This window comes from Drosophila arizonae, chromosome X, assembly GCF_054131065.1.
Source record: "Drosophila arizonae isolate 15081-1271.41 chromosome X, UAZ_ARI_1.0, whole genome shotgun sequence".
In the NCBI taxonomy this organism is placed as follows: Eukaryota; Metazoa; Arthropoda; class Insecta; order Diptera; family Drosophilidae; genus Drosophila; species Drosophila arizonae.
This window is the reverse complement of record NC_142927.1, coordinates 27,324,616-27,349,632: the sequence shown is the minus strand read 5'-3', so window position 1 is coordinate 27,349,632 and position 25,017 is coordinate 27,324,616. Positions and strand designations below refer to the sequence as shown.

The 25,017-nt window shown below is 40.0% G+C and overlaps 1 protein-coding gene across 10 annotated transcripts in view; it reads right to left on the bottom strand.

Moving 5' to 3' along the window:
- Sh (Potassium voltage-gated channel protein Shaker) overlaps positions 1–25,017 on the bottom strand; it is a 206,676-nt gene that overhangs the window by 100,089 nt on the left and 81,570 nt on the right. Inside the window, exons 1-2 of one of the 10 annotated variants that reach the window (XM_089474135.1) lie at positions 22,673–22,883; positions 22,332–22,370 (exon numbers count right to left, since the gene is read on the bottom strand). The exons of 5 other annotated variants lie outside the window; for them this stretch is intronic. In XM_089474135.1, coding sequence (XP_089330261.1) covers positions 22,332–22,370; positions 22,673–22,728 — 95 coding nt within the window. In that variant the 5' untranslated portion in view covers positions 22,729–22,883. Of the gene's footprint in view, positions 1–14,136; positions 15,740–22,331; positions 22,371–22,672; positions 22,884–25,017 lie in introns of those variants that run through there. 4 more of the 10 variants (XM_089474128.1, XM_089474127.1, XM_089474126.1 and 1 more) reach the window with 4 other exon arrangements.

Genomic DNA, 25,017 nt, shown 5'->3' with positions numbered 1-25,017 from the left:
ACTGTTTGCCCTAATCATCCAATGCAATTGGTTATAAATATTATTTAAAATATGTCTTATTACAATCTGTATACATTTTTTTTTGCAATATTATATGTTTATAATGGAAATGCGAAATGTAAAATAGCAACAGTAATTATAGAGTATATGTCAAGTAAATGTTGCTAGACTCTTTCGCTCAGTGTAAGCAGTTCGAGTTGCGAGTCTGGAGCTGATGTATGCCATTATTTTTCGTAACGAAACGGTCAATAAAGCATGTATTTTATTTTAGACTGGGTCAGTCGACCACACACACGCACACACACACACACATACAGAAATTTGATTTGCGTACCGAATTGATTTTCTGTGTGTCGTTTTTAAGATTTCGACAAAATACTCGAATATGCAATCTGCCTGTAAATATTTGATTTTTGGCAATCTGTGTGAGATGAGAGAGATTTGTGGAGTGGAATGGCAGTGGCAAGTGGATAAGTGGAGTGCTTGGGACAGGGGGAGTGTGAGTGGTGGATCGACATCGCTTACATGTTGTTGTACAGGACATTCTCGAGGGCGCTGCAGATCCTTAAAACGTCGCCCACCAGCCGGCTGTCTGGCAGCAGTCGCTGTAGCCGCTCCACTGCACCACAATGGCAGCGCTCTGGCACCACACTAAAAAGGGTTGCTAATACACTCAAACAAAAACCAAATGGAGCACAGCACCGGCCGCTGGGGCAGTCGCCTCCTGCGAGCCCATTTTATTTCACTCTTTGGCGGGAAACCCAGATGAAAACAGCAAAAAAAAAAGCGAAAATAAACGTGTGGAAAACCAGGAAACGGGTCACGTTCGACACGAAGTGTGCGTATTGGCTCAACACGCACACACGCACACGCGCACACGCACACAGGCAGGCAGCGCGTATGCGGAACGTGTTTAACTGGCGGCGCTTCCGCTTAGTTTATTTGTGCGCCGTGCCGCGCCGATTGCAACTGCAACTGCAACAGCAGCGGCAACTGCCACAGCGCCAGCAACATTTTGAGGCCCCAAAAGAACTGTCAAAAAAAAAAAAAAAAATCGAAAGAAAGAAAAACCATAAAAGAATCTAAATAATCAAAGAACACACACACACACACACACATGGCAAAAACTGCTGACTGCTGACAGCTGAGAAGGCGCTCGCACACGCTCTACAACAACAGCAGCACAAGCAGCAGCAGCAGCAGCAACAAGAAATGTTTGTCACCACAGCAGCAGCAGCAACAACAATCTCTTGTAAGAATGTCAACTCAATAGCAACAACAACAACAACAACATGCTGGACTGACTGCGCCAGCAGCGACGCTCATCAATTGACGCGAGGCGCTCAGCCACAGGCAACAGCAGCAGCAACAGCAGCAGCAACAACAGCAGCAACAGCAACTCACAAAGGAATTATAGAGCGCAGCGCTGTCGGCGTCGGCGCTGCAGTTGCTGCCCTTCTTGGCGTTTGAACTATGACAACAACCGCAACAACAACAACAAGGAGAACAATAATAGCAACAACAACAGCAGCAATAGCAATAAATGCTGCCACTTGAGTGCGCAATAGGTCTATGTCTACAACTTGTGTGTGTACGTGTGTATGTGTGCGTGCGTGTGTGTGTGTGTCGCGCACATTTAAGCGGACACTTTGTCATACGAGGCGCCTCAACAAAAATGTTATTTATACAGGCCAAGAGTTGTTGCTGTTGCTGTTGCTGATGTTGCTGTGGTGTTGCTGCTCATTGTTGTCGTTGCTCTTGGCTTTGCAAGTTTTCTTGCTGCTGCGCCATTGTTGCTGCTGCTGCTGCTGCTGCTGCTGTTTCTATTGCTACTTTACAGTTGTTGTTGCTGTTGTTGTTCTTTGGCAGTCCTTTGGCTGCTGCTGCTGCTGCTGTTGTTGTTGTTGTTGTTGCTGTTGCTGTTGTCGCACGCCCTTTAGTCAATGTGCTTATTGTTTGCCCTTTTTGACATTTGACTTTAATTTGTTAGCTCTATTGTACTACATTTGTTTCCTTTGAGCATTACACAAATACCCTGCTGGCAGCAGCAGCCAGAGGGTTGCTCGGCTCACTCAGCCCAGTGGCGCTGTTCATGAAAGGCAGAGCTTGGCGCATTTGGCTGCTTTTGGTAAAAAGGGGTCTTATATGATAATCTATTGCAATTACAGGGTATGTGCTAGTTGTTCCTTGGTTTCAGCACGGGCCGGAGCTTAGCAGCTCAAGCACAAAACATGAACAATACGAGCAGCAGCTGTTGGAAAACAACAATCGCATTTCAACTTTTGATTAAATGCTGAAAAGGAGAGAAATAGAAATGAAAGAGAGAGAGAGAGAGAGAGAGAGAGAGAGTGTGTGTGAGAAAGAGAGAGTAAGAGAGGCTGAATGACACAGAGTCAATGAAAAACAAATCTCCCTTTCCCTCTCATAACTTTGGCAAACAACTTATAATTGTGATGGTTGTTGTTGCTGCTGTTGCTGCTGCTGTTGCTGTTGTTGTTGTTGCTGTTGTCCTCGCAGGGAGTCACATATAGTCATTGAAAGTCAATCAGCAGGCGGGCGATTTAATGCAATTTGAAAGTTGCTCGCGTGTTGCGAACCAAAAGTTGCTGACGGCCAATAAATGTCGACATCAGCAACAGCAACAATAGCAACAACAGCAACCAAAGGCAGCTGCAGCAGCCAAATGACAACAGCTAAAAGTCAGCTGCAAGCCATAAAAAAAGATGAACGACAGCCCGGCTGGCGAGCGGGCTGGCTGTTTGGCTGGCTGGTGGGGCAGCAAATAAATCGGTGCCGACAGCAAACTGTGGCAGCAACTTTGTCGCAGCGAGCAATAAATAAATGCAAAACAGTTGCAGCAAACACAGCATAAGACAAAGCTGCGGCTGCGGCCCAGGTGAGAGCTTGAGAGACTTGGGCCAGTGGCTAGACGCTGTGCTGCAACGATGACGTCACCGGGCGACATTAGCAGGAGTAGGAGCACGAGCAGGAGCAGGCGAAGGAGCAGGCGAAGAAGCAGGAGCAGGGGCAGGAGCTGAGGCACAGAGTGGCACGTTGGCAACGTGGCAAGTAGCTGAGCTAATGGCTGTCGCAGTAGCGACCTTCGTCAAAGGCTTGCAGCATGCGGACAACAAGCACACACACACACACAAACACACACACAAACACATACACTAACACACACACACACACGGCAGGCAGACATGTGCAACATTCACATTATTCATGCAGCTATGCCGCATGTGGCACTGACGACGTGCAACTTTTACTTTCATTCGACTGGCGCGGTGTTTCGTGCCGGCTAAAGCGAGTTCAAGGCCAAATTGGCAGGGGGTCAGAGAGTGGCCAGGGCGCAGGGGGGCCAGGTGCAGCTATGTAGCTTGCTTCGTTAACAGCGACAGCTAATTGGTAGCACTTGAGCTGGAGCCATAGCCAGCACACACACACACACACACACACTCACACACACACACACGTGCATATAGAGCGAGGAGTTGCTGCAGTGCCTGGCACACATTTTCATAGCGTACTTTTGAGCGCGAATCAAGTTAGCTGATTATATGTTCTTTAAGGCGCACATTCATGAATATTCATTCGCACAGCTTTGTTGAGTGCGCCCAAAAAAATAAAGAAATATATTATATATATATATTGAATGAATCAAGGCAACATTAGATATCTATATATATGTACATATATATATATGTACATATATAAATGCATATGTGTATGTGCATGAGCAGAAAATACCAAAAGTCAATTTTATGTTGAACAATTCATAGTATGAAACTTTAACTTGCAGACGAGTGTAATTGATATACTATACACTATATGTACAGTAGTCACCCAACAAGGTGAATATTTAGAATTTAAAAAAGGCTCTATTACAATTTTGTACTAATTTTGTAGACTGTTTAAGTATTCGCTTTGCTTTTCCAGTTCAATGGAATTGGTTTTTTGTTTTTTTTTTTTTTTTTTTTCATAATGAGTAGAGCATCGAGGGGACTGTAGTTAAGTATCGATAGTTTTATACATAGGTATCGATAGTTTACAACACTACTATCCCCTCCAATTCCTATTGAGGATCTACATATACAAACATACATATTACACTTAGGTTTGTAGGCGAGTGTAATTAAATATATACCAATATGGATAGTACTATAAAAATACAGTAGTTACACAAACTAAAGAACTGCCCAAAAAGTATATTAAAATATATTGTTTGTAGCCGAGTGTAAATAAATATACATATATACATGTATATGACTAGGAGTATAGTGTAAATACTATGCACACAATACGAATTTTCACAAATTCAACAAAAAAGAAAACTTTAATTGAGAGGCGAGTGTAATAAAAATGATACACACATATAAATATAGAATAATGAGAAACATTTTCTCAGAAAATAATAGTTACACTACACAACAAACATATGTATATGTATATGTATATGTAAATAAAAAATATTATTAAACTCGAGTTTGTAGGCGAGTGTGGAAACAAACACACGTCAAAACAAACTGTCCGAAATTCAACAATAATTTCTATAAATTTTTAGTTTGTAGACGAGTGTTGAATAAATATGTAAGCATATAAAAAAAAGTAGTAAAACATACTAGTAATTCAATGATGACGCATACTTATTCAAAGACGAAGTCTCACAAGTTAAACAAAACAAACAAAAAACTTATACAAACAACATAAAACTATAACTTGTAGGCGTGTGTAATTGATGTGCACTTATACATATGCTCAGCCAATACGGTGGACTACACCGCCTTCAATGTAAAAATATACACATATTGTCTGTATGTAAATTCGAAATTTATAGGCGAATGTGAATAAATTTGCATATATTTATAGCAATAGAGCAGTACAGTAATCACTCGACAAAACTAACTTTAATCAATTCCACAAAAATTAAATGCCCATTTTGTTTGTAGGCCAGTGTAATTAGTGCATATGTATACGTATATTGATTACAGTGGTTCATGGAACCACTCGACTCGACTTTGACTTTTAATAGTAATAATGTATATTAATAATATTATATTTTATTAATATACATATATATTTAATTAATAATATTAATATTATTATTAATTTAATATATGAAGCAAATACATATACAAATTGTTTCATAAAAAATACAACATAAATTTGCACAAAGCCGGCTATCTAATATTCTTTCATAGGTAATATTTGGGAAGGGCCCAAGTGCCGATGGGTGAGTCACTTAGTGCATCTGTAGAGCAGTTAAATAGTTACACAGCTGATCTCAACTTTTTCATTCCAGTAGACACAAAACCAATATACTCCATTCACTTGGTAAGCGAGCATAAAACAAGTAAGAAAGCTCTAGTCGAGACTGCTCGACTACGAGATCCCCTGAACCCTTGGAGTGCTAGCTATTTCAATAATTTTTCGCGTCTTTCAGCTTACACAAGAAACACACACACATACACAAACACATACACATACAAGCACCCACGCATAAACACGCATGGGCTGCAGTGTGCGCTTACTATGAGAACTTAATTGTTTAATAACTTTTTTTGTGGACGTACGATCTTCATGAAACTTTCAGATTATGATTATAACATGAATATGCATGTAATTGCCAAAGCACAAGTCTCTAGTATTTGAAATACGCGTTTTACAAAAGTGAGGGTGAGGGGGTGAATTTAGAGGTGGGGGGTAAATTTTAACAAAAACCGAAATTGTATAAATTGCATATAAGCATACATTAAAAATTTGGAGACTCTAGCAATAAAGGTGTAGAAGATATAATTTTATAACTGGTTTTCGATAAGGTTTTTCATCGATAAAAAAAGATCGGGATGAGTTATCGAATTTTAATGATAAACTCGATATCCGCGCTGTAATTACGAACATTTTACAAAAAATTTGAAGTCTCTAGCTCTTATATCTTCGGAAATCGACGCGTTCAAACATACGGACAGACGGACAGACGGACAGACGGACAGACGGACAGACAGACAGACGGACAGGGCCAAATCAACTCAGCTCGTCACCCTGATCAAGAATATATATACTTTGTGGGGTCTGCCACGCCTCCTTCTGCCTGTTACATACATTTCAACAAAACCATTATACCCTGATTTCCCATTTTCAATGGGTTCAGGGTATAAAAAGAAAAACAATGGCAACTTCCACAATTTGTCGTTTTAGTCACATTTTAGTTCTGGTAAAAACAAACAATATTCGACTGCATTTGTGTTGGATAGTGTTTTATAGATGAAGCGCCGAGGCGTTGAAAAATGCAAATGCAGCTGCCAACTGTGTGCCCCATGCAGTTGCTACCCAAGCCAAGTCAAGCCAAGCCAAGCCAAGTCAAGTCGAGTCAAGCCAAGTCGACCCACGCAGATATGGCAAGCCCAGAAGGAGAAGAAGAAGAGCTGGAGAAATCCATTTGCCTAGTGACCTCGTCAAAGGACTCGGGCAAAGCAATATAGGGTCGAATGCCACGCCCCCGCCCCAGAACCCACTTGTAATTAGCTTCAGCTCCAAAGTGCAAAATTAAGTTGCGACTGGGGCATTGAAATGTATTATTTCACTCTAAATACCCTGTAATCGAGGGGAGTCCATGTGACTTGAGACATGAGGGTATATAGAACTTAGGGCAGAAAGATGGTGGATGGTTGATAAGTATATATGAGTATATGGATTTCGAATGTCAATATGTCTTATAGGGCATGCGATAGTCGGTCATTTCAACACTTCATTTAAACAGCTTGGATTGTGTGTTTTTTTTCAGTTTTGCTTATCGCGCCACAAAGATCGCCACAAAGGCCATGTTACGAAATTATTGGACATACTCACACACACACACACACATACAGTCATATTCACACACACACACGCTGCGCCGCTGACATGCAATGCAAATAGTCAACGCGCCGCCACATGCCGTGCACACAAATCAAGGGCACTTGTTCCATGTTGCCCGTCTGCCCAGCCCTCCGACGGCCCCGCCCCATAGCAACCGATGCCCCCGCCAGCTCCCTGCCCTCAGCTCGACCCACCCCACGCCCACAATAACACAACAATACTGGGCGAGGTCGCTGAGGGCGCTCGAGTTGCCGGGCAATTCAAATGGCGGCTAAAAGTCGCGTCCCATGTTCTTCTCTCTCTCTCTCTTTCTCTTCAGCTTCTGCTTGTTTTTTTTTTTTGTCGTCTAAAGTTGACGGGGGTCAGCAGCAACTACAACACAACTTCCCTGAATGTGTGTGTGGGCGTATGGGCGTGGCTGGCTGTGTTGGCGTTGCCAATTAACAGAAACTGCGGAGTAATGTTTGCCAGGCGCGAAGCAAGGGAGTCGGGAGTACGGGCTGACTTTTGCATGTCTGCACACACACACACACACCTGCAGCACACGTGATATTATTTTAGTTATTGTTGTTAGCCGGCTATTGTTGTTGCCGCTGCCGCTGCTGAGTGGCATTGACATAAATTTTGGTTGGCCAAATGAAATGGCGGCAGCGGAAGCAGCTAAGAAACGCGCGCGAAAAAAAAAAGAAAACAAAAACAAAAGCAACACACAAGGCAACAACACTTACAAAAATAACAAAATAACAACAAAGCAAAGGGCAAACAACACACGCGAAACACAACACACACACAGACACACACGCAAGGCACATTAGAGCAATTTTCTCGCAATATTTTTTTATAGCTTTCGCTGGTTGTCGTTTGTTGCTGTTGTTGTTGTTATTGCTGTTGTGTGACACATTACATAAATACGAAACATAGTATTATAAAAGAAAAAAATACATATACATGTATATAATAAAAAATAAAATAGAAATATGTACATGACCAAGAAAATGGCATTCAGAGGCTAAACTGAGGCTAACCATTCCACTCAATGCGAAAATCGAATTGAAGCGGCGGCAGAGGGGCAGAGAAGCCGCTAAAGAAAATAAACAATCAATGCTCAAGGCACTCAAATCAGCCAGAATCGAAAATCGAAAATGGAAACTCTAAATTGATTATTATTTCAATAAAAATTGATTAGCCCCACGAGCTGCAAGGCTATGAGAGACAAATCGTCGTAAAAGTAGAGCAAAAGGAAAGACTTTGAAGTAAAATTGAAGGGGGAAAAATCATATAGTCGAGGGGTGGCGTAAGCTCTTTAGGGTTAAGCTAAATCGAAGTTTATTTTCTTATAAATATCACGAACTATATGGAAGGAATAAACAACTTCATTGGACCTCGAATATAAACTGCAAATTTCCTTGTACATTTTTTTTTTGTTTTGTTTTTTTTTTTGTTTTTTTTTTTTTTTTTTTTTTTGAACACAAGAATGTATATCCTCAACTATTTCCGATAAATGTGTTAAAATCGAGACAAAACTCGACAGAAATTTAATTAGAGATTGTAAAATAAAACTCTTTAATATGAAGAGTGCTCTGCTCTAGACTGCTCGAGACCCTCTGAACCCTTTGATGTACAGCTATAATTCTACGTTTCTTCTCTGCATTCAGGGCTGTACATATTGGACTCTGGAAACCCCACAAGTCATGCAATGTACACATGTGTACGCGCTCTGCTAACTGCGCAGATGACGCAGCGCCTGCGCTTGGAATCATAATTTATGGTATCATAATTATCATCATTATCTTATTTTGTAGATGAAGTTTCGTAATCAAACTTTTCGAATGGAATAATGACATTTATATGTGTATATTTTCCAAACTACAAGTCTCTAATATTTGAAAAAGGGAAGACTTGATCTTCACAATAATCCAGACTGTATAAAATATATGTAAATATATGCTTTAAATATGATGAGTCTAACTCTAAAGAAGAACGATAGTCATATAAATTATGTTCGATTAGGATTTTAATCGATAACACTAAAATGAGAATTGTTAAGGTATCCATATATTGCATGTAAAGTTGACAAGCTTTGTCGCGCGATGCTGCATCCTGGTTACACAATCTCAGCAGAGTGTCAACACCAGTTCAAGAAGAAGAAAGTTTGAGAAGAACTGTGATAGAGTACGAGTATAGATGTTCGCACCGGTGATTAAAAGATGTTAAAGTATTCACAGTGTTGTGAAGCTGTTTAAATTGAGTCATTATTGAATCATGCCTGTTCATGCCTGAACATGGCATTAAGAAACATCTCAGTCCGTCATTTTAACTGCTGTGGCGACGCCTTCATCTTCAAGGACTACAGACCCTCCTCAAAATAGAGTAGAGCGACGTGAGAGAGTTGCGTGTGTCCCAAATTCCAATTACACTTCATGGGAGACGATGGCAATAGGAAAAGGATATTTTTAGAGGCAAATGGTAGATTATGCATAAGAATGTTCTTATTTTATAAGGAATTGAAATAGAAATGGTCGCGCTTTGCTGCTACGTTATAATTAAAATATTTATATGATATATCAAATCTCAGTCATTGAAAAAATGATCGCCATTTTAGTCAAGTTATATTTGTTAAGCAAAATTAAACAGATTAGATAGATTAGATAGACACATGAATTATCTATTCAAATAGATTAACTTATATCCCATGCTCCTTTGACGGCTGAAATATATACATATTTCAATGTCAATGATAATAAATTGAAAATAAATAGATTTGGCAATGGCTTTTAAATCGCATGGAAACAGACTAACAGAAATCATAGCTGTCGTCAAATATAAATATCGATTTGCATATGGAAACTGTTCAAGATATACAAGGCTGCACTGCCTGGCGTAGATTGAAGGAAATCGAATTAGCTCTTGTTGCTGTCAGGATGTCAAACAGCTCAAATAGTTGTCCCTAAATTAGACCAATTCAGATATTCAAAAAAGATTACAATTGCGATAGTGGCTCTTCGCATATCAATAGATAGATGATTAAAAAAGATACAGATGAGGGAAATTTCGGACTATCAAACTCATTTTAGCTTATAAAGAAAAATTTGTAATCTAAAAATTTATGGCTAGCTTAATATATATGTAAGCTTTGTGTACATGTAGTTCACTGATCATATGTTGGTGAACTTTACATATGTACATGCATATGTGAGCCACATATCGATGTATGCAAATAACCTATCGAATAAGATCAGCTGGGTAGCAACAATACTATTGTATAACAAGAGAGAGTTAACAAAGTGAAGTTCAATAAAAAATTAAATGAATATTATATTATATCAAATATTATAAAATTAATTTTTTGTTAAATAATTATTATCTCATACAAGTTAAGCATTAATTGAAGTCTCAACTGAATAAAGAATATGAGCATGAACATTTAATTGTTGATTCTCTTATTTTAGGTTAGTAACCAAGTGTAACTATCTTTTAATTGTAATAAAAAAAAAACTCTTATTTTAGACGAATCAAATTGTGTTGTTGCTCCAAGGGAGCCCCATCATTATATGTATATACATATATGAAATTAATGTGACTAGCTACAGTTTAGTCTCGATAACTTGTATCAAAAAAAATATATTCCCTTCAAAAAATTCGCCCTCTACAACTCTCGATAGTTTTTTTTATCTGTGTAAATCGAGAAACAAAAAAATGATTTCCCTGCCATTTCGACTTATAGAGACTCGGCTGTATTGGTAAAACAATTTGCTATATAACAGATAACTAATTAATCTATTGAAAATGTAAGAGCTATGTGTTATTAAAGTAAGAAAAGAATTTAGGTCAAGTAGAAGGATATACAAATATAGGAGATACAAATATAGAGATAGAAATATAGATTCATATATACACATTCCCAATCAGCTGAATGAGCTGAGTCAATCGCAGCATGTCTGCCTGTCTGTCTGCCCGTATGCCCTATATCTCTCTCGTCAAATACAAAGGTTAAAGACAATGTCAGACAATGCGCAGCACGAGTTTTACGATAACTCAGTCCATTTGCTTTTTATCGTTGCTATGAATTGGTTGAAAGCCATGAAACCAAGCAAGCCCATCGACCATAAAGCTTCGTGTGGCAAAACGCTGCCTCGAATTGTTTGCGGATATGTTGTACTGGCCCTCTCACAGCAGCTATTTAAGAAAAAATTCAAAAATAGCTTACAATTCAGATTTGTTTTTTATGTTTGGAATTCCATTAAGATATTAAGAGTAAATCTTAAAGAAAATTGCTTGAATAACCAATTTGGCAAAGAGCAGACCAGCAGCAGCATAAGGTGTTTGCTTAAGTGTGTGTGTGTGTATGTGTGTATGTGTGTATGTGTGCACAGAATTCAGGGTATCTGTTAAACGAGTACACCCAACCATAGTTCCATAGTTATCTCTAAACATCTACTTAAGCACAAATATTTGCCTAATTGGAGTGCTTCACTTAGAAGTTCAAGGAGCTCTTAAGCATTTGAATTTCCACACTCAAATTAAACTAAACAAAAGCGGAATTAATTTGCTAATCAGCCGAAATTCGTGAAGTGAAACACTTTCGCGACATTGAATTTTGCATTAGGGGGAGAGCCCTTGACGTTGACCTTGAACTCATGTGTGAAAACACTTAAGCACGTGCTCATATGTGCGTGCACCTACTCACGCACACACACACGCACACACACACACAGACACACACACATGTATACTTATGCATATTAATTACAATAATTCGTCTTATGCAACACGGCGTATACGTAATGAAGCATTTGCTATTAGGCAATTGCTGTAGATGTGTGAGTTGTGTGTATATATTTATATGTATGTATGGGTGTGAGTGCTGAATTATGCCGGCTCCAGTTAGTCGCACAGATGACTACGCACATTCGTTGTATTTGTGCTGCTAACTCGGCTCTGGCAATGGAATCAGATATTTGCGAGTTTTTGTGACTTTCTGCGACTTTTGGCTGCGACAATGGCGACACCGACGGCGCCGTCTGGCAAAAATGTGTTTTAAAAAAATAACAATAAGAAGAAGAACAGCCAGAGCCAGAGGCAGTGAAAGGCAGAAGAAGAGCGCTCGACTGGCTAGGCGGAAGTTGCCAGCCATTGTGAAGTCGTTGTCTCCATGCGGCAGGGCAATGACTCGACTCGACTCGGATTTGTTGAACCCGTTGCGCCTGCAGTTTGCTGACATTACGCATACGCCCCGCTGTGCAGCTGCAAAAGCAATCAGTGCAGCCAGAGCTGAACAATCTTAAGCCTGTCATACCAATTCTTATTTGGTTAGCTAGCAGAGCATGAAGTTTCCTTTTGATAAGCAAGCATCTTTTTTGATTTGCCTCGTGCTATAAATGAATTGGGCTATAAATCACAGATGTCATAAACTTCATTAGTTTATAGTTCACAACCGATTCAAGTAGATTAAATCTATGACATCACATAAGCAATTAAACACAGCACCTACACCAAATCATCAAAATCTTTCAGTTGTTGCGGCAAATCATAGAAGAAAAAGTTGTGATTGAATTTAACGTCTGCAAAGGTTAAAAAACTTGAAATGAGCCAAGGCATTATGTATGATATATCTAATCTGTACTATATGAGCAGTCAAGAAAAACAGGGAATGACTTCGACGCACCTATCTGGCAACCCTATATCATTTGACACAGACGGGAACAATACGCCGTACCGGCTCAATGCAGCCATTTGAGAGATATCATATTCAACAAATTTACTTGCACCAAATAAATCCAATATTATAGTCATACAAAAATTTTGTTTTTCTTTGATTAAAATAAAGAAATTCCATTGAATATAGACAGCCCTGTAGGGCGTCGAATATGGACAACCATCTAATTTATCATATAATAATTGTTAAATCACTATCTCTTTCCCATTGTGATCCTGCAAAATGTTAATTTCCAGTCACCTACTCTACGTTCACTGAGACTATGCCAATCCTCTACGAATGGCCTCTCTAGCTATCTCGCTCTAACTCAGAACACCTATTAACAACGCCCATATCATTTGTAGAGGCTCTCAGCCTTACATTAATACCACTGCAGCACTACTCATCACAGTCTGAGAGAGTCACGAGTTGGAAAACGTAGAAAAGATACTCTGAGAGCATGCAATAATATTGTAGTTATACAATACTTATACATAATAGAACATCACGACCTTTAATATTATTCAAGTCAGTTTGCAAGTCCCATCTCATCGTGATCAATTCATAGCACAAGTATATTCAAGCCTGACATTGATATTAACTAGCTGTATACTAACTCAAGCTGCAATTTATGGAGAGGAGAGTTCCTGATTCCTTTAAATGACAAAAAAATATACACCTCCAAGCATACAAGACTCAACCTAATCCTCTCATCAGTTTCTAAAATCGCATTTTTTATGGACTGTATTGCATTGCGATAATATTGTTAAAGGTAAAAATATGTATAATTCAAGAACCGATAACAGAATTAATTCAGATTACAGTCAATAGAAATATAAAATGAGTCTTCAGATGGATACAATTATAGACAAAATAGTTCCTCCAATAGCTGGTAATTTTAGGTATACAAGACATTGTATATCTAGGTAGATAAACCCAATATATGAGACAGTTCCCAGTTTAATTCCATTCCACTCACAGAGATATTCTCACTGTTCCTTCAGACTGTCATCATATATGTAATATATTTATATTTAATAATATCAGAATCAGCTTAGATGTTAAAACTTAATTGCAAAGCAAGCATATGTATTATTTAGTATATATTTTTATTTATTTGTAAAGCCAAACTTTGTATTAATATAGAAGCTGTGCAAAGGCTACTTGTTGGTGATAATGATGATATGCTACTATATATACATATATGTATATGTATATATTCACTAATTATGTGTTTGAGCTGAGCTGAAGCTGAAGCCGCAGTGGATGTTTACAAAGGAATAAACGAAAATAATTGAAGCCAAAGAAAACTGCAAACTTTGATATGCTTTAGATAATCATTTATTCAAATTGTTGCCAACTAACAAAGCCAACAAAGAGAGAGAGAGAGAGATAGATAAAAATATAAAGAGACATAAAGAGCGAGAGAGAGCAACTTAAGAGATATAACTTAAGGCAAAAACATTAAATATAAATATTTTTTAAGCTAGTTTAGCAGGTGGATTTTCATCATTTGCTTTTGTAGCAGGTGTTGCTTGATTATTTTGATTGGTTTTGAATAATTTGTGCTGTGTTTTGGGTACTTCTCATAGCCATAGTCCTTGTAGAAGTCCTTCTCCTTGTCCTTGTCCTTCTTCTTGCCAGATGCCGGCGTGCTCTTGCGCGGCCGATTCATTAGCGGATCGTCCATGGTGCGCGATGCCTGCTGGCGCACCTGTGGGGGCGGTCCTGGCGGCTTCTTCTTCTTCTTCTCGGGCTGCGGCTGCAGCAGCAAAATCGCTGGCTGTTGCTGCTGCTGCTGCAGCTGTAGCTGCTGTTGCTGCTGCTGCAGCTGCAACTGTTGCTGTTCGCGCTTCTCCAGAAACGCCGCGTTCGCCGAGGCCACCGTGGCAATGCGCTGCTGCTGCTCGAGCTGCTCCATCTGCTGCTTCTTCTTGTGGAACTGCACCAGCTGCGAACTGCGGCGCCGCAACGCGGAGCCGTACGGTCCAAAGCCATCTCCGCTCGCTGAGCCGCCGACGCCAAACAGCTTGCGTATGCGCCGCTTATTGATGAAGCCACCAAAGTTGACAGCCACTCCCAGCGCACCACCCGCCGCTCCGGCCGCGCCGCCGCCGGCCGCTGCACCACCCGCCGCAAATGCCATGGGGCAGGGACTGTGCGCCGTGGAGCTGCCCGCCTCGCTGCCGCCAGCCACCATTTGGCTGAAGTTGCTGTCCAGATCGCAGCTGGCGCTGCCGTTGAAGGTGCCGCCGCCGATGGTGCCCGCCGAGTCGGCCCCACACGGAAACAGATATGTATTCAGGGTGCTGAGCGTTGTCGTTGTTCCCGGCCGACTGATGGCGCCCAGGCTGAGGCCGTTGCTGCTGCTGCTCGGATTGCTCTGGTCGGGCAGCAGCTGCAGCGTCAGCGGCAGCGGCAGCATGATTGCCGTCGAGCCGCTGATGTTGCCGCTGCCGGTGGTGCTGTTGCTGTCATAGCTATGCGGATTCACATAGATGTGATTGTTGTTGCTGTTGCTGCTGCTGTTCGTGTTGCTGCTGTGCGATATTGTTGCTGCCGTGTTGTTGTTGCTGATGCCGCTGACCATCAAGCTGCTGCTGTTGCTGCTCTCGCTGTTGTTGTGATTGTTGTTGCTGGCCTGATGCTGTTGCTTTTGATTGTTGTTGCTGTTGCTGTTGCTGCTGGCTGGCAAGCTGATGTTGTTGCTGTCATTGTTATTGTTGATGTTGTTGTTGTTGCTGCTGCTGGTGCGTCTGCCACGCTCCGGCGCTGTGGCAGGTCGCGGCATGACAGACGTTGATGTCGTTATTGTTGTTGCTGTTGCAATATCCACAAATTGACGCGTGTTGCTGGCAGTAGTTGCAGTTGCTGCTGTTGCTGTTGCTGTTGCTCGTGCTCGTGGCTGTGGCTGTGGCTGCTGCTCTCGCTCATGGCCATTCCCATTGCTATTGCCATTGCTGTTGCTGTTGTTGTTGCTGTTGTTGTTGCTGTTGTTGTTGCCGTTGCTTGCACTCATTGTTGCGCGTTTGTTGAAACCAATTGATGCAAAATTTTGAACTTTTCACTTTTATTTATGTTTATAAGTGGTTAAAAAATATTTTTTTTTTATACATAAACTGTTTATGTTGTTATTAATATTTAAATGTTGAAAATAAATTCTTTGTGGCTATGTTTGCATTTATTTAGTATTAAAGTTTGATCAGTATGTTGTGCATTAAAAATTTAGAGTTTTGGAGTTTGGTATTATTAATATTTTTAAAATTTCATTATTTAACAAATTTATTTAGCTTTGTTTATTATTTATTATTTGAGTATTGCATTTAGTTTGAAAGTTTTTTCTTTTTAGTTGTATTGGTTTAATTATTTATTTACTTGTTTAAATATATTTTTATTATAAATTTTTACATTATTTTAGAATGCTTTTTTACATAAAAAAATATACTCTTTTGCATTTGCGATAATTAATAAATGCTTGAAATATTGCAATTATTAAAAAAAAAAAATTTGTGATTTAATATTTATGTCATTTTATTATTATATTTTATAATATTTATATTTAAGAGAGTTTAATAAATTTGAGTTATTAAAACTTTAATCTTATCTTTAATATTATCTTTTATTTTTGCCAATTATTATTAACTTTTATTTAATTTCATTTTCATTGTTTTATTAACAGTTTTAACTAATTGTATTTTCATTACATAACATTTAATTTATTTCTCTTTAATTTATTTAATTTATTTCTATTTTCTTTTGTATATTTTGTTGAGCACAGTTGAAACACATGAGTTTTCATCTACTTTTCACTGCGTTTTGCACTGTTGCACATGAGAAGAAAGCAAAAAAAAAACACACACATGAGGAAAGGTTTTCGTTCGATAGGCCACTTGTTTATCACAGTGTTGGTCAGTGCGTTGAGGATAAAAAAAAAAAAAATTAAAAAAAAAAAACAAACGAAATTTGAAGTTTGAATTAGCGCGCGGCACTTAGAGCTGCAATGAATGTCACACGCATGCACACATACACTAACACACACACACACGCTCACATACACACTGTGAGCCAGAGAGAGTCGCTCGCTAGCCTCAGACTGGGCCGCTGCTGTTATCAGTCAGAGCCACGTGCTTAACGGGCCGCGTGCCACAATTGTATGAACTCTGCGGCGCGTTGTTGACAATGCCGCAGCGCCAACAGCCGCAGCAGCAGCGAGCTGACTGCGAGAGCGAGCGAGCAGGACAGAGAGAGAGAGAGAGAGCGAGCGAGCAAGTCACTAGCGAAACTCATGCACACGCACACGCACGAAGTCATTCGCGCTGTTAGCTGCGTGTAAATATGTGTGTGTGTGTTGTTAACTGGGCCGACGAGCTGGCTAACAGGAACTGGGGGCCAGACTCGCGCTGTCTGCCAGCGCGTTGTGACTTCTTCAAAAAATGCCAAACAATTGGCCAGAAATCTAAGCCAAAAGCAGAGCGCAGACAAACCACTTGAAGCACACACACACACACACACACACACACACTATGTACATATATACATATATATAGCTGTAGTTGTTGTCGTGCTCGGGCTCAATTTCGGGAGTGTTTCGGTTCAGTTGAGTTCACTTCATGGCTAACTTAACTAAATGCCGCGCTGCAGCATGAGTAGCAGCAATGCACACATACACATACGTGCACACACACACACACACACTCGTACACAGTTACACACACATGCTTGACTTTAACTCAACTCGGCTGCTCATCGGCTGGCAACTCGTGAACTCTGACAAAGCTGTGACTGTAACTAATGTATTATAGTTGCTGTTGTTGTTGTTGTTCCTGTTAGTTTAACATGTTGTTGTTGTTGTTGCTGTTGCTGCTGTTGCTGCTACTGCTGCTGCTAGCCGAGGCGGCAACATTTCAATTCGGATTTTGCGAATCGTGCGGCTGTTCCGCCTGCCTTATTCATAGTTGTTGTTCGCCTCGTCCTCAGCAGTTGCTCTTTTTTCCCCTTTTCAGACCACCTCCTAGACACAGACACACACACACACACTCACAGAGATACATATATAAATATTATTTTTTTGTTGATTTCGTAACAGTTAATACTAAAAATGTGTGTGTGTGTGTGTGTGTGTGTGTGTGTGTGTGTGTGTGTGTGTGTGTGTGTGTGTGTGTGTGTGTGTAGCAGCTGCTGCCGTTGCCATAAAGCAGTCGTTTATTCAACTGCTGCTCCTGCAGGTCAAATCAGCAACATCTGCAACATTGTCAACAACAATATCTGCTGCTGCAGCTGCTGTTGCTGCTGCTGCTGCTGCTGTTGTTGCTGCTGTTGCTGTCGGTCACATTTAACCTCCATATGCATATATGTAGTAGACCCGCATATTTCTTACAGCATGCACTGCCGAGCTGCGACAGCCAATGGCTTTCAATTATGACAAATATGAAATATGGATTGCAATATTAAAGTAGCTCAAATTTGAGATATGCTATTCAAATGCCTACGATATTTTCTAATCAAATGAGAGACACCTTGACACATGTTTGTCGGTTATACAACAATATTCAGCTATAGGCAGGTCGTGTATAAACCAATTCCTAGAATTTCCCTAATGTATCACAATTAACGAGGACTGATTACATCTCAAATCTTGTTTTAGTTATGGTATCTGATTATCGAGACATCTATAACATCTATTATAAATTAAAGCTCAATTCTTGTCAACCTATAACCAGTTGACAATCCTAAGCCTGATGGATTTGCAAGTTTATTCCTGTATTTATATTTTCATTCACTATGCATTAGAAATTAACTGCTCCATATACAATTCCGTAGGGAGCTGTAAGGCCCAAAGGGGGCTGTAAAGCTGAAAACATTCAGAAAGCATTATAGATTTCTTCCAAGCTGAATCGATCATTAGAAGACGAGATGATCTATCGAAAAAACAGGATATGCCCGAGAAACATATATAAAATATATGTAAATTTCGTAGTTAAATCTTTTAATATTTATAAAAATGACGTACAGATGCAAATGGAGCGAACTACAGCTTATTTTAAATCTCTAGCACCTATTATGTTTGGTCTTGAATCCAGAAATTGGACAATTACGTTATTGTAGAGTCCCCCGAAAATTAATAAATCCACCCAAAATTGAAATCTAGGCAATACGGTAAAAACTAATCAACTACCATTGATCAGCTATATTATGTATATAACAATATAAAATGTAGAAAAGAGCTTCAGTTAAGTAAAAGATAAGTATCAAAAGTAATTTAACTGTTTTGCAAGCGTGACCGAGTATTATGCAGTTGGTCGTGCAAAATGTCTAATGAAGCTCAGATATATCTCAGATGTTCATAGGAAACCTAACATAACTTTCAGCAAGTTGTATGCCCGATAAATATATATCTGTATATGTTAAGGACTTCCTGCCTTTTATTTTGACCACACACAATGCCAGCCAGAAGAAGAAGACGTAGCCAACGCAAATATTGTTAATGCTTGATGCTTGGCATGGCCAACGCGTCGCATGCGCAATTTGTTGAATTGTCGTGACGCATACGCAACGTGGCGCGCCGGAGGGGCGCGCAGAGTGGGGCATTAGTATGAGGAAGTATGACTGAGAGCGTGTTTGGATCATAACAAATATGCAAAGCACTTCTGTGTGCATTCTCCATATTGTTTTGCCCGCCTGCCTGGCTGCCTGGCTGCCTGTCAAAGCAAATTGACAGTGTCATAGCAAAGAGTTTTCCATTTTAGTTGATTTTCATACGCTTATATATATGTATATATATCTATATATATTTTGTATACCCTGAGGCCATTGAAAATGGGAAACTAGGGTATACTGGGCTTGTTAATATTCATGTAGCTGGCAGTTGTATTCCTGATCTCCTTTTATGAAGATGAAGTCGGCAGGAAAAGCGATTAGGCAAAAAGGTTCCCAAAATAAGCCCACACAGTAGCTGAGGTGTGTGTGTGTGTGTGCAGGTGTTGTGTCCTGTCTAAGCAAAAAAGTTTTGAAGAATTATCGAGATATCAGTTGCTCATAGGATTCAGGGGATCTCCTAGTCGAGCAGTCTCGACTAGAGCTTTTCCACTTGTTTTATTATGCGATTCTTTTTTGCCAGGCTGTTGCTGCTGTTGCTTTTGTTGTTGTTGTTGTTATTGTTATTGTTGTTGTTGGTTCGCTTTGCGTTTTTGCGGCAACCTTCATGGCTAATAAGCAGGCTGGTAGCAGTCACGGCACGTGGAATAAACTGACTTTGACTCCAACAAGAGCGAGCGCCAGAGCGAAAGAGCAAAAGAGAGAGAGAGACAGAGTGAGAGAAAGAGAAAGAGAGAGAGATAGAGAGTATGTGTGTGTGAGAGGCAACAGAAATATTGATCAAATTTTTGTTTGTCAGCGTTGCCACAGCAGCAAATGGGACAAATGAATTGGTGGAGCTACATACCTCACATCCAACCTACACCCTTCCCCCCGGCCCTCACCCTCACCCCTCACTACCCAATGCTCAGCGGCGACAGAGCAAATGTCAGACAAACAAACAAATAAATTCTCAGCACCCACCCGTTCATTGTAATGGATCGGCAGAGAGGCTCTCTTCCCCTCTCCCTCTCTCTCTCTCTCTCACTCTTTCTCTTAGTTTACATGCTCCCCGCCACGCCTCTTAGACAACCGCTGGGAGGCTGCTTCTGGGCAATCTCCAACTGCAGCTGACGAAGACGCTTTGCATTTGACAAAAGCAAACAGCAGCAGCTCGCTTTCTGCTGCTGTCCCCTCCGGCCTCTTCCTCCTCATCCTTTCACCTCTGTCGCCCACTCTCTCTCTCTCTCTCTCTCGCTCTTGCTCGCCTGCTGCTCTTGTCTGAGGCGCATACAATGGCAAAACGATTTTCGTGCTAAAAATAACTAAATTGATGGCGTCTTTCAGAAACCCCCCGCCCCGACAACGACACACACACACACACACATACACATACACTTGCACACGTACGTAGCGCACTTGCATGAGTCCGCGTGTGCTCCATAAAGCCAGCAACGCGAGGGCCATGTGGGCGTTAAGGGCGGGGCATTCGTCTATCGGCCAGCTGGTCATGGCCACGGTGAAGGCAAAAACAAAAACAAAAACAAACACAAACACAAAGAACACTAAGCGCAAGCAAATCAATTAAAAATTTTGCGTTTAGCACAGCCAAAACAAAGACATCGCCTCGGCAAATACTCACAAAGTTGATTTGTGGGTCCCCACTGCCCTCCCCTCTGTCAGCCCCTGCCCCTGCCCCTTCCCTGAAAGCGACAAATGTTGCTTGCTTGCTCGGGGCAATTGGCCCATTGCAACACCACTTGATGGCATTCTCTCGTGCCGCTTGACATTTCCGTCTGTGATTTTCATGACTTGCCAACTTCAGCCCTGCGGTCGACTCATTATGCTACACTCTGACAGCGAGCCCAACATCAGACGTGTAAATATGTATATATAGCTATAGCCAGAAGTTAATTGTGAAGCATTGGCAACAGCTAACTGTTACTAACTGCGTCGGTTAACTGTACTCAAGGCGAGCCAGTGCTGCACAACGTCGACAGCTTTATTAGGATCATTTCATGAATTTCAGATTGCTATTATATTGTATTAAGATTATACTTTTTAATAGAATAGAATTCTAATTGCAAAAGTTATAAAATTATTTATTTATATTCAGTATCACGATTGAGTTGATTTCAGCTTTTAAAGTTATTTGTCATGTTTAGGATTCTATAATATTTGCAAAGTGTCTTTTAAAAAATAAATTTAATTTAATAACTGGCTGTTGATTTATAAAATTCCCATATCAATTAAAGTAAAATGATTGAATGATAGATTAACTGATGAGAACATGGAGTATAATTCACTGTTTAATAACTCGTGAAGGATTCTGGTATAATAATGCCATTACTTTGTCAAGAATATATAAATTAGATTTTCAAATTAAATAGTAGATTAAAGACATTCCTTGAAATGAATCCTTCACGAATTACTAAAGAATATATTCTCAAGTCAGTTGATGAAATTATTATATTTGGATTACACCTCAAAATATCTATAACTATACTATACTATATCTATTACTATTATTTTGATCAATTAAAGAAAATTTCTCCAATTTAATAATTATATTTAAAATAAATTTAATTTTTTAAATTGATCAATAGGATTTGTTTCATCTTTTAAATACATGTCTGATTAATTAATTAATTGATTGATCGATAAATCAAATAAATGTTACTTATGCACTAATAGATTGACTAGTAAATGTATTGATAATAATTAATAATATCGACTGACATTTAATGCCAATTTGTCTCGCTGATTAGTCAAGTTATTTACTTTAGATTATTTGTTATACGATCTGTTTGTTATATAAAGCTGATGATTGATACCGATTGCTTTTAATGTTTTTTATTAAGAAATCATATATCGATTGATTTGAAAATTTTAAATATATATTTAAAAAATTATATATTAAATGCATTAGTGAATAATTTATATAATTATTCGCCATTTGAGTGAATTTCCTTTTATACAGAGTTTCACAGCTGTTAAATAACTGAGGATGCATATCGATATCGATTATCGAAAAGAAACGAAAGTACTTGCGGCATCAAATCCACGATATGTCTAGCATAGAGTTTGCATGGCTTAAATATTTCTAGCATAGGGATAACGTTTCTCTGGAAGCCAACTAGCTCCAACTACGCTACAGATACTTGAGCCTATGCTTAGTGATATAGTAATTGATAGATATATTTACATCATTTTAAAGTTATCCTGCATGACAAACTGCTTTTGCCTGTCGTTGGTGATGCCGTGCGATTGGCCGGTTGATTGGTCGGTTGAGTAGTCACGCACACAGAGAGATACAGATACAGATACAGAGATACAGATACACACACACACAAAGCAAATTATACACATGCAAAAAAAGAAACGACAACAACAAAAGAAATTTTAAATATTTTTTCATCTTTTAGCATATTTTATACAGAGCTTGGCATTCTAATTGAGTTGCGTTTGGAACTGGCTGTGGCCAGCTTTGGGCTAGTCTTGGACCTGGCCTGGGCTTGGACCTGGCCTCGGCCTGGTTTGGTCTACCTCTTCTTCTTCTGACGCATCTCTGCTGGCGAGCGCACAGCGGGCGCCGCGTGCATAATTCCCGACACCAGCTTTGTAGTTTTCTAACTTCGCCCTGCACCGCAATTACAATGGCAGCAACAACGACAAACAGTGCGAATTACAACAGCAACAACAACAATAGAGCGAAAAGCGCGTCGATGTGTACGGGCGCGCGCCTCTTTAAAATGTGACAGCAAACAAAAAAAAAATCCGCAGGTGCGACAGCATTTGTCATTCCATTGAGCCGACTGGGTAGAGGCGGCAGAGTGGGGCCCTATGGGAGGGGTGGCCGAGAGCGTCTGTTAACGCGGCTCTATGATCGTTGACAATGGTTTGTTTTTTGCGTTTAGTTTCTAATTGAATTTTCAAGCCTTGTCTTTGGCCCCTAGCCGGAAATGAAAGAAAGCTCACAAAGCGACAAGGGAGGAAAGAAAGAAACAGAAAGATAGAGAGAGAGGGAGAGAGAGAAAGGGGTAGAGAACGCAAGCAAAAATATGAGTGCACAGGCCTCTCACATGTCCAATGTCCAACAGCCAAGCAGAGAGCAACAAATTGCAGGCAGAGAGACTAATAAGGTAGAGGTAGAGGTAGAGGTAGAGGCAGCGGGTGCCGAAGGGTTGCTTTAATACGAGCGACAAGCACGCGCGCTTGTTAGCGCATTTTAAGCTGCGCTCAAGGCCAGCCGCTGTCCGTGCTTAATAATCGGCCGCAATATGGCGCGAACCCAAACCCAAACCCAAACCCAAGCCCAAGCCCAGCCACACAAAACCCTTAACCTTAGGCAACCCTCTCCAAGCTACCAAGTTAGTCTTATGCATATTCAGCGTTAATTGGCTGCAAGTGGCAATCGATGATGACAAGTGGCAAAAACATAACTGTAAAAGACACACACAGATACTATATACCCACTCATACATCCACACAGACACACGATTTCATTGCTTATCATTTTGGGTCTTTCAACAGATTGAGACAAAAGCGAAACAGGTAAAAACATTTCACAGGCTTGACTCACTAAGCAAGTGTGCCAAATGCCAAGTGCCGAGAGGCAGGTGACAGCTGGCAGGTGGCCGGTGGCAGGTGATAGGGGTAACGGTAAAATACGTCAGGTTGACAACTGTTGAAGTGGCTTCAGCACTCCAGCATTTCGCATTGGCATTAGCCAAAGTTGTTCACATTTCGAATTTCACTTGAAGTGGTAAACAGTTATTTGAGCCACTTTATTGGGTTAAGTGGGATTGAACTGAATTGCTTAAACTAATATTTGCAAGGCAGCTAGACTCTTGTCACATTATAATGTTGGCTCATGATGCTACTCGAACCACTCGAGCTTTTACTATGCATTGAAGAAACAAATTGAAATCGTTTTTCGCATACCTCTTATACCCTGAACCCATTGAAAATGAGAAATCGGGGTATAATGGGTTGCGTAAAATGTATGTAACATGCAGAAGGAGACGTGACAGATCCCATTAGACCCATTTGCATATTCTTGATAAAGGCTGAGTCAATTTAGCCCTGCCCGTTTGCCTGTCTCTCCATCTGTCCGTATGTTTGAACGAGTCGATCTCAGAAGCTATACGAGTTGCAGACTTGGAATTTTTGTGTTGGTCGCACAGATCAAGTCTGTTTCCAAATATCGATAGCTACTTTCCTTTATTGTTATCGATTAAAAGCCTTACCGAAAATCCACTCTAAATATTAAATCTTCTACATATATAGAGCTAGAGTCTACAAATTTTAGATATGGATTCATGTGTATTTTACAGCATTTCGATTTTTGTTATAATCCAACTACCACCTCTCTCTTTACATTTATCTCTGCAAAAAATTACGAAATTAATCTATATGTACATATAAATAGATACATATATTGGACTAGTTTCATTTAATTAATTTATATATACAAAGACTTTAATTGCATATCTCTAGGAATTTTAGACAGACAGACGATATCTGGATGCCGAATGGATATTAGAGAGCTGCATGAGTGCCGAAAAAACGGCTTCGAATTAACAATGCTCATATTGAGATGAGTGGCACCGAGCGCAAAACGAAAATTGTATGAGTGTGTGAGTGCGCTCGTATATGACTTGGATGCACAATATTGTGTTGAGCGAAAAAGAATAAATAAGTTTGAGTCTGAGTATATGAGTTGCTTTGCCGAGTGTATGAGTTGCTGCGCTGCCAGCAACGAAAAAAAAAAAAAAGGAAAACACGAAGGGCAATGTAATTGTGTGTGTGCAAACCAGACGGCTGACACACGGCAAATTTAGCGTTGCAATTTCGTAGCGACAACACATTCTTTATGCGTACGAATGGTT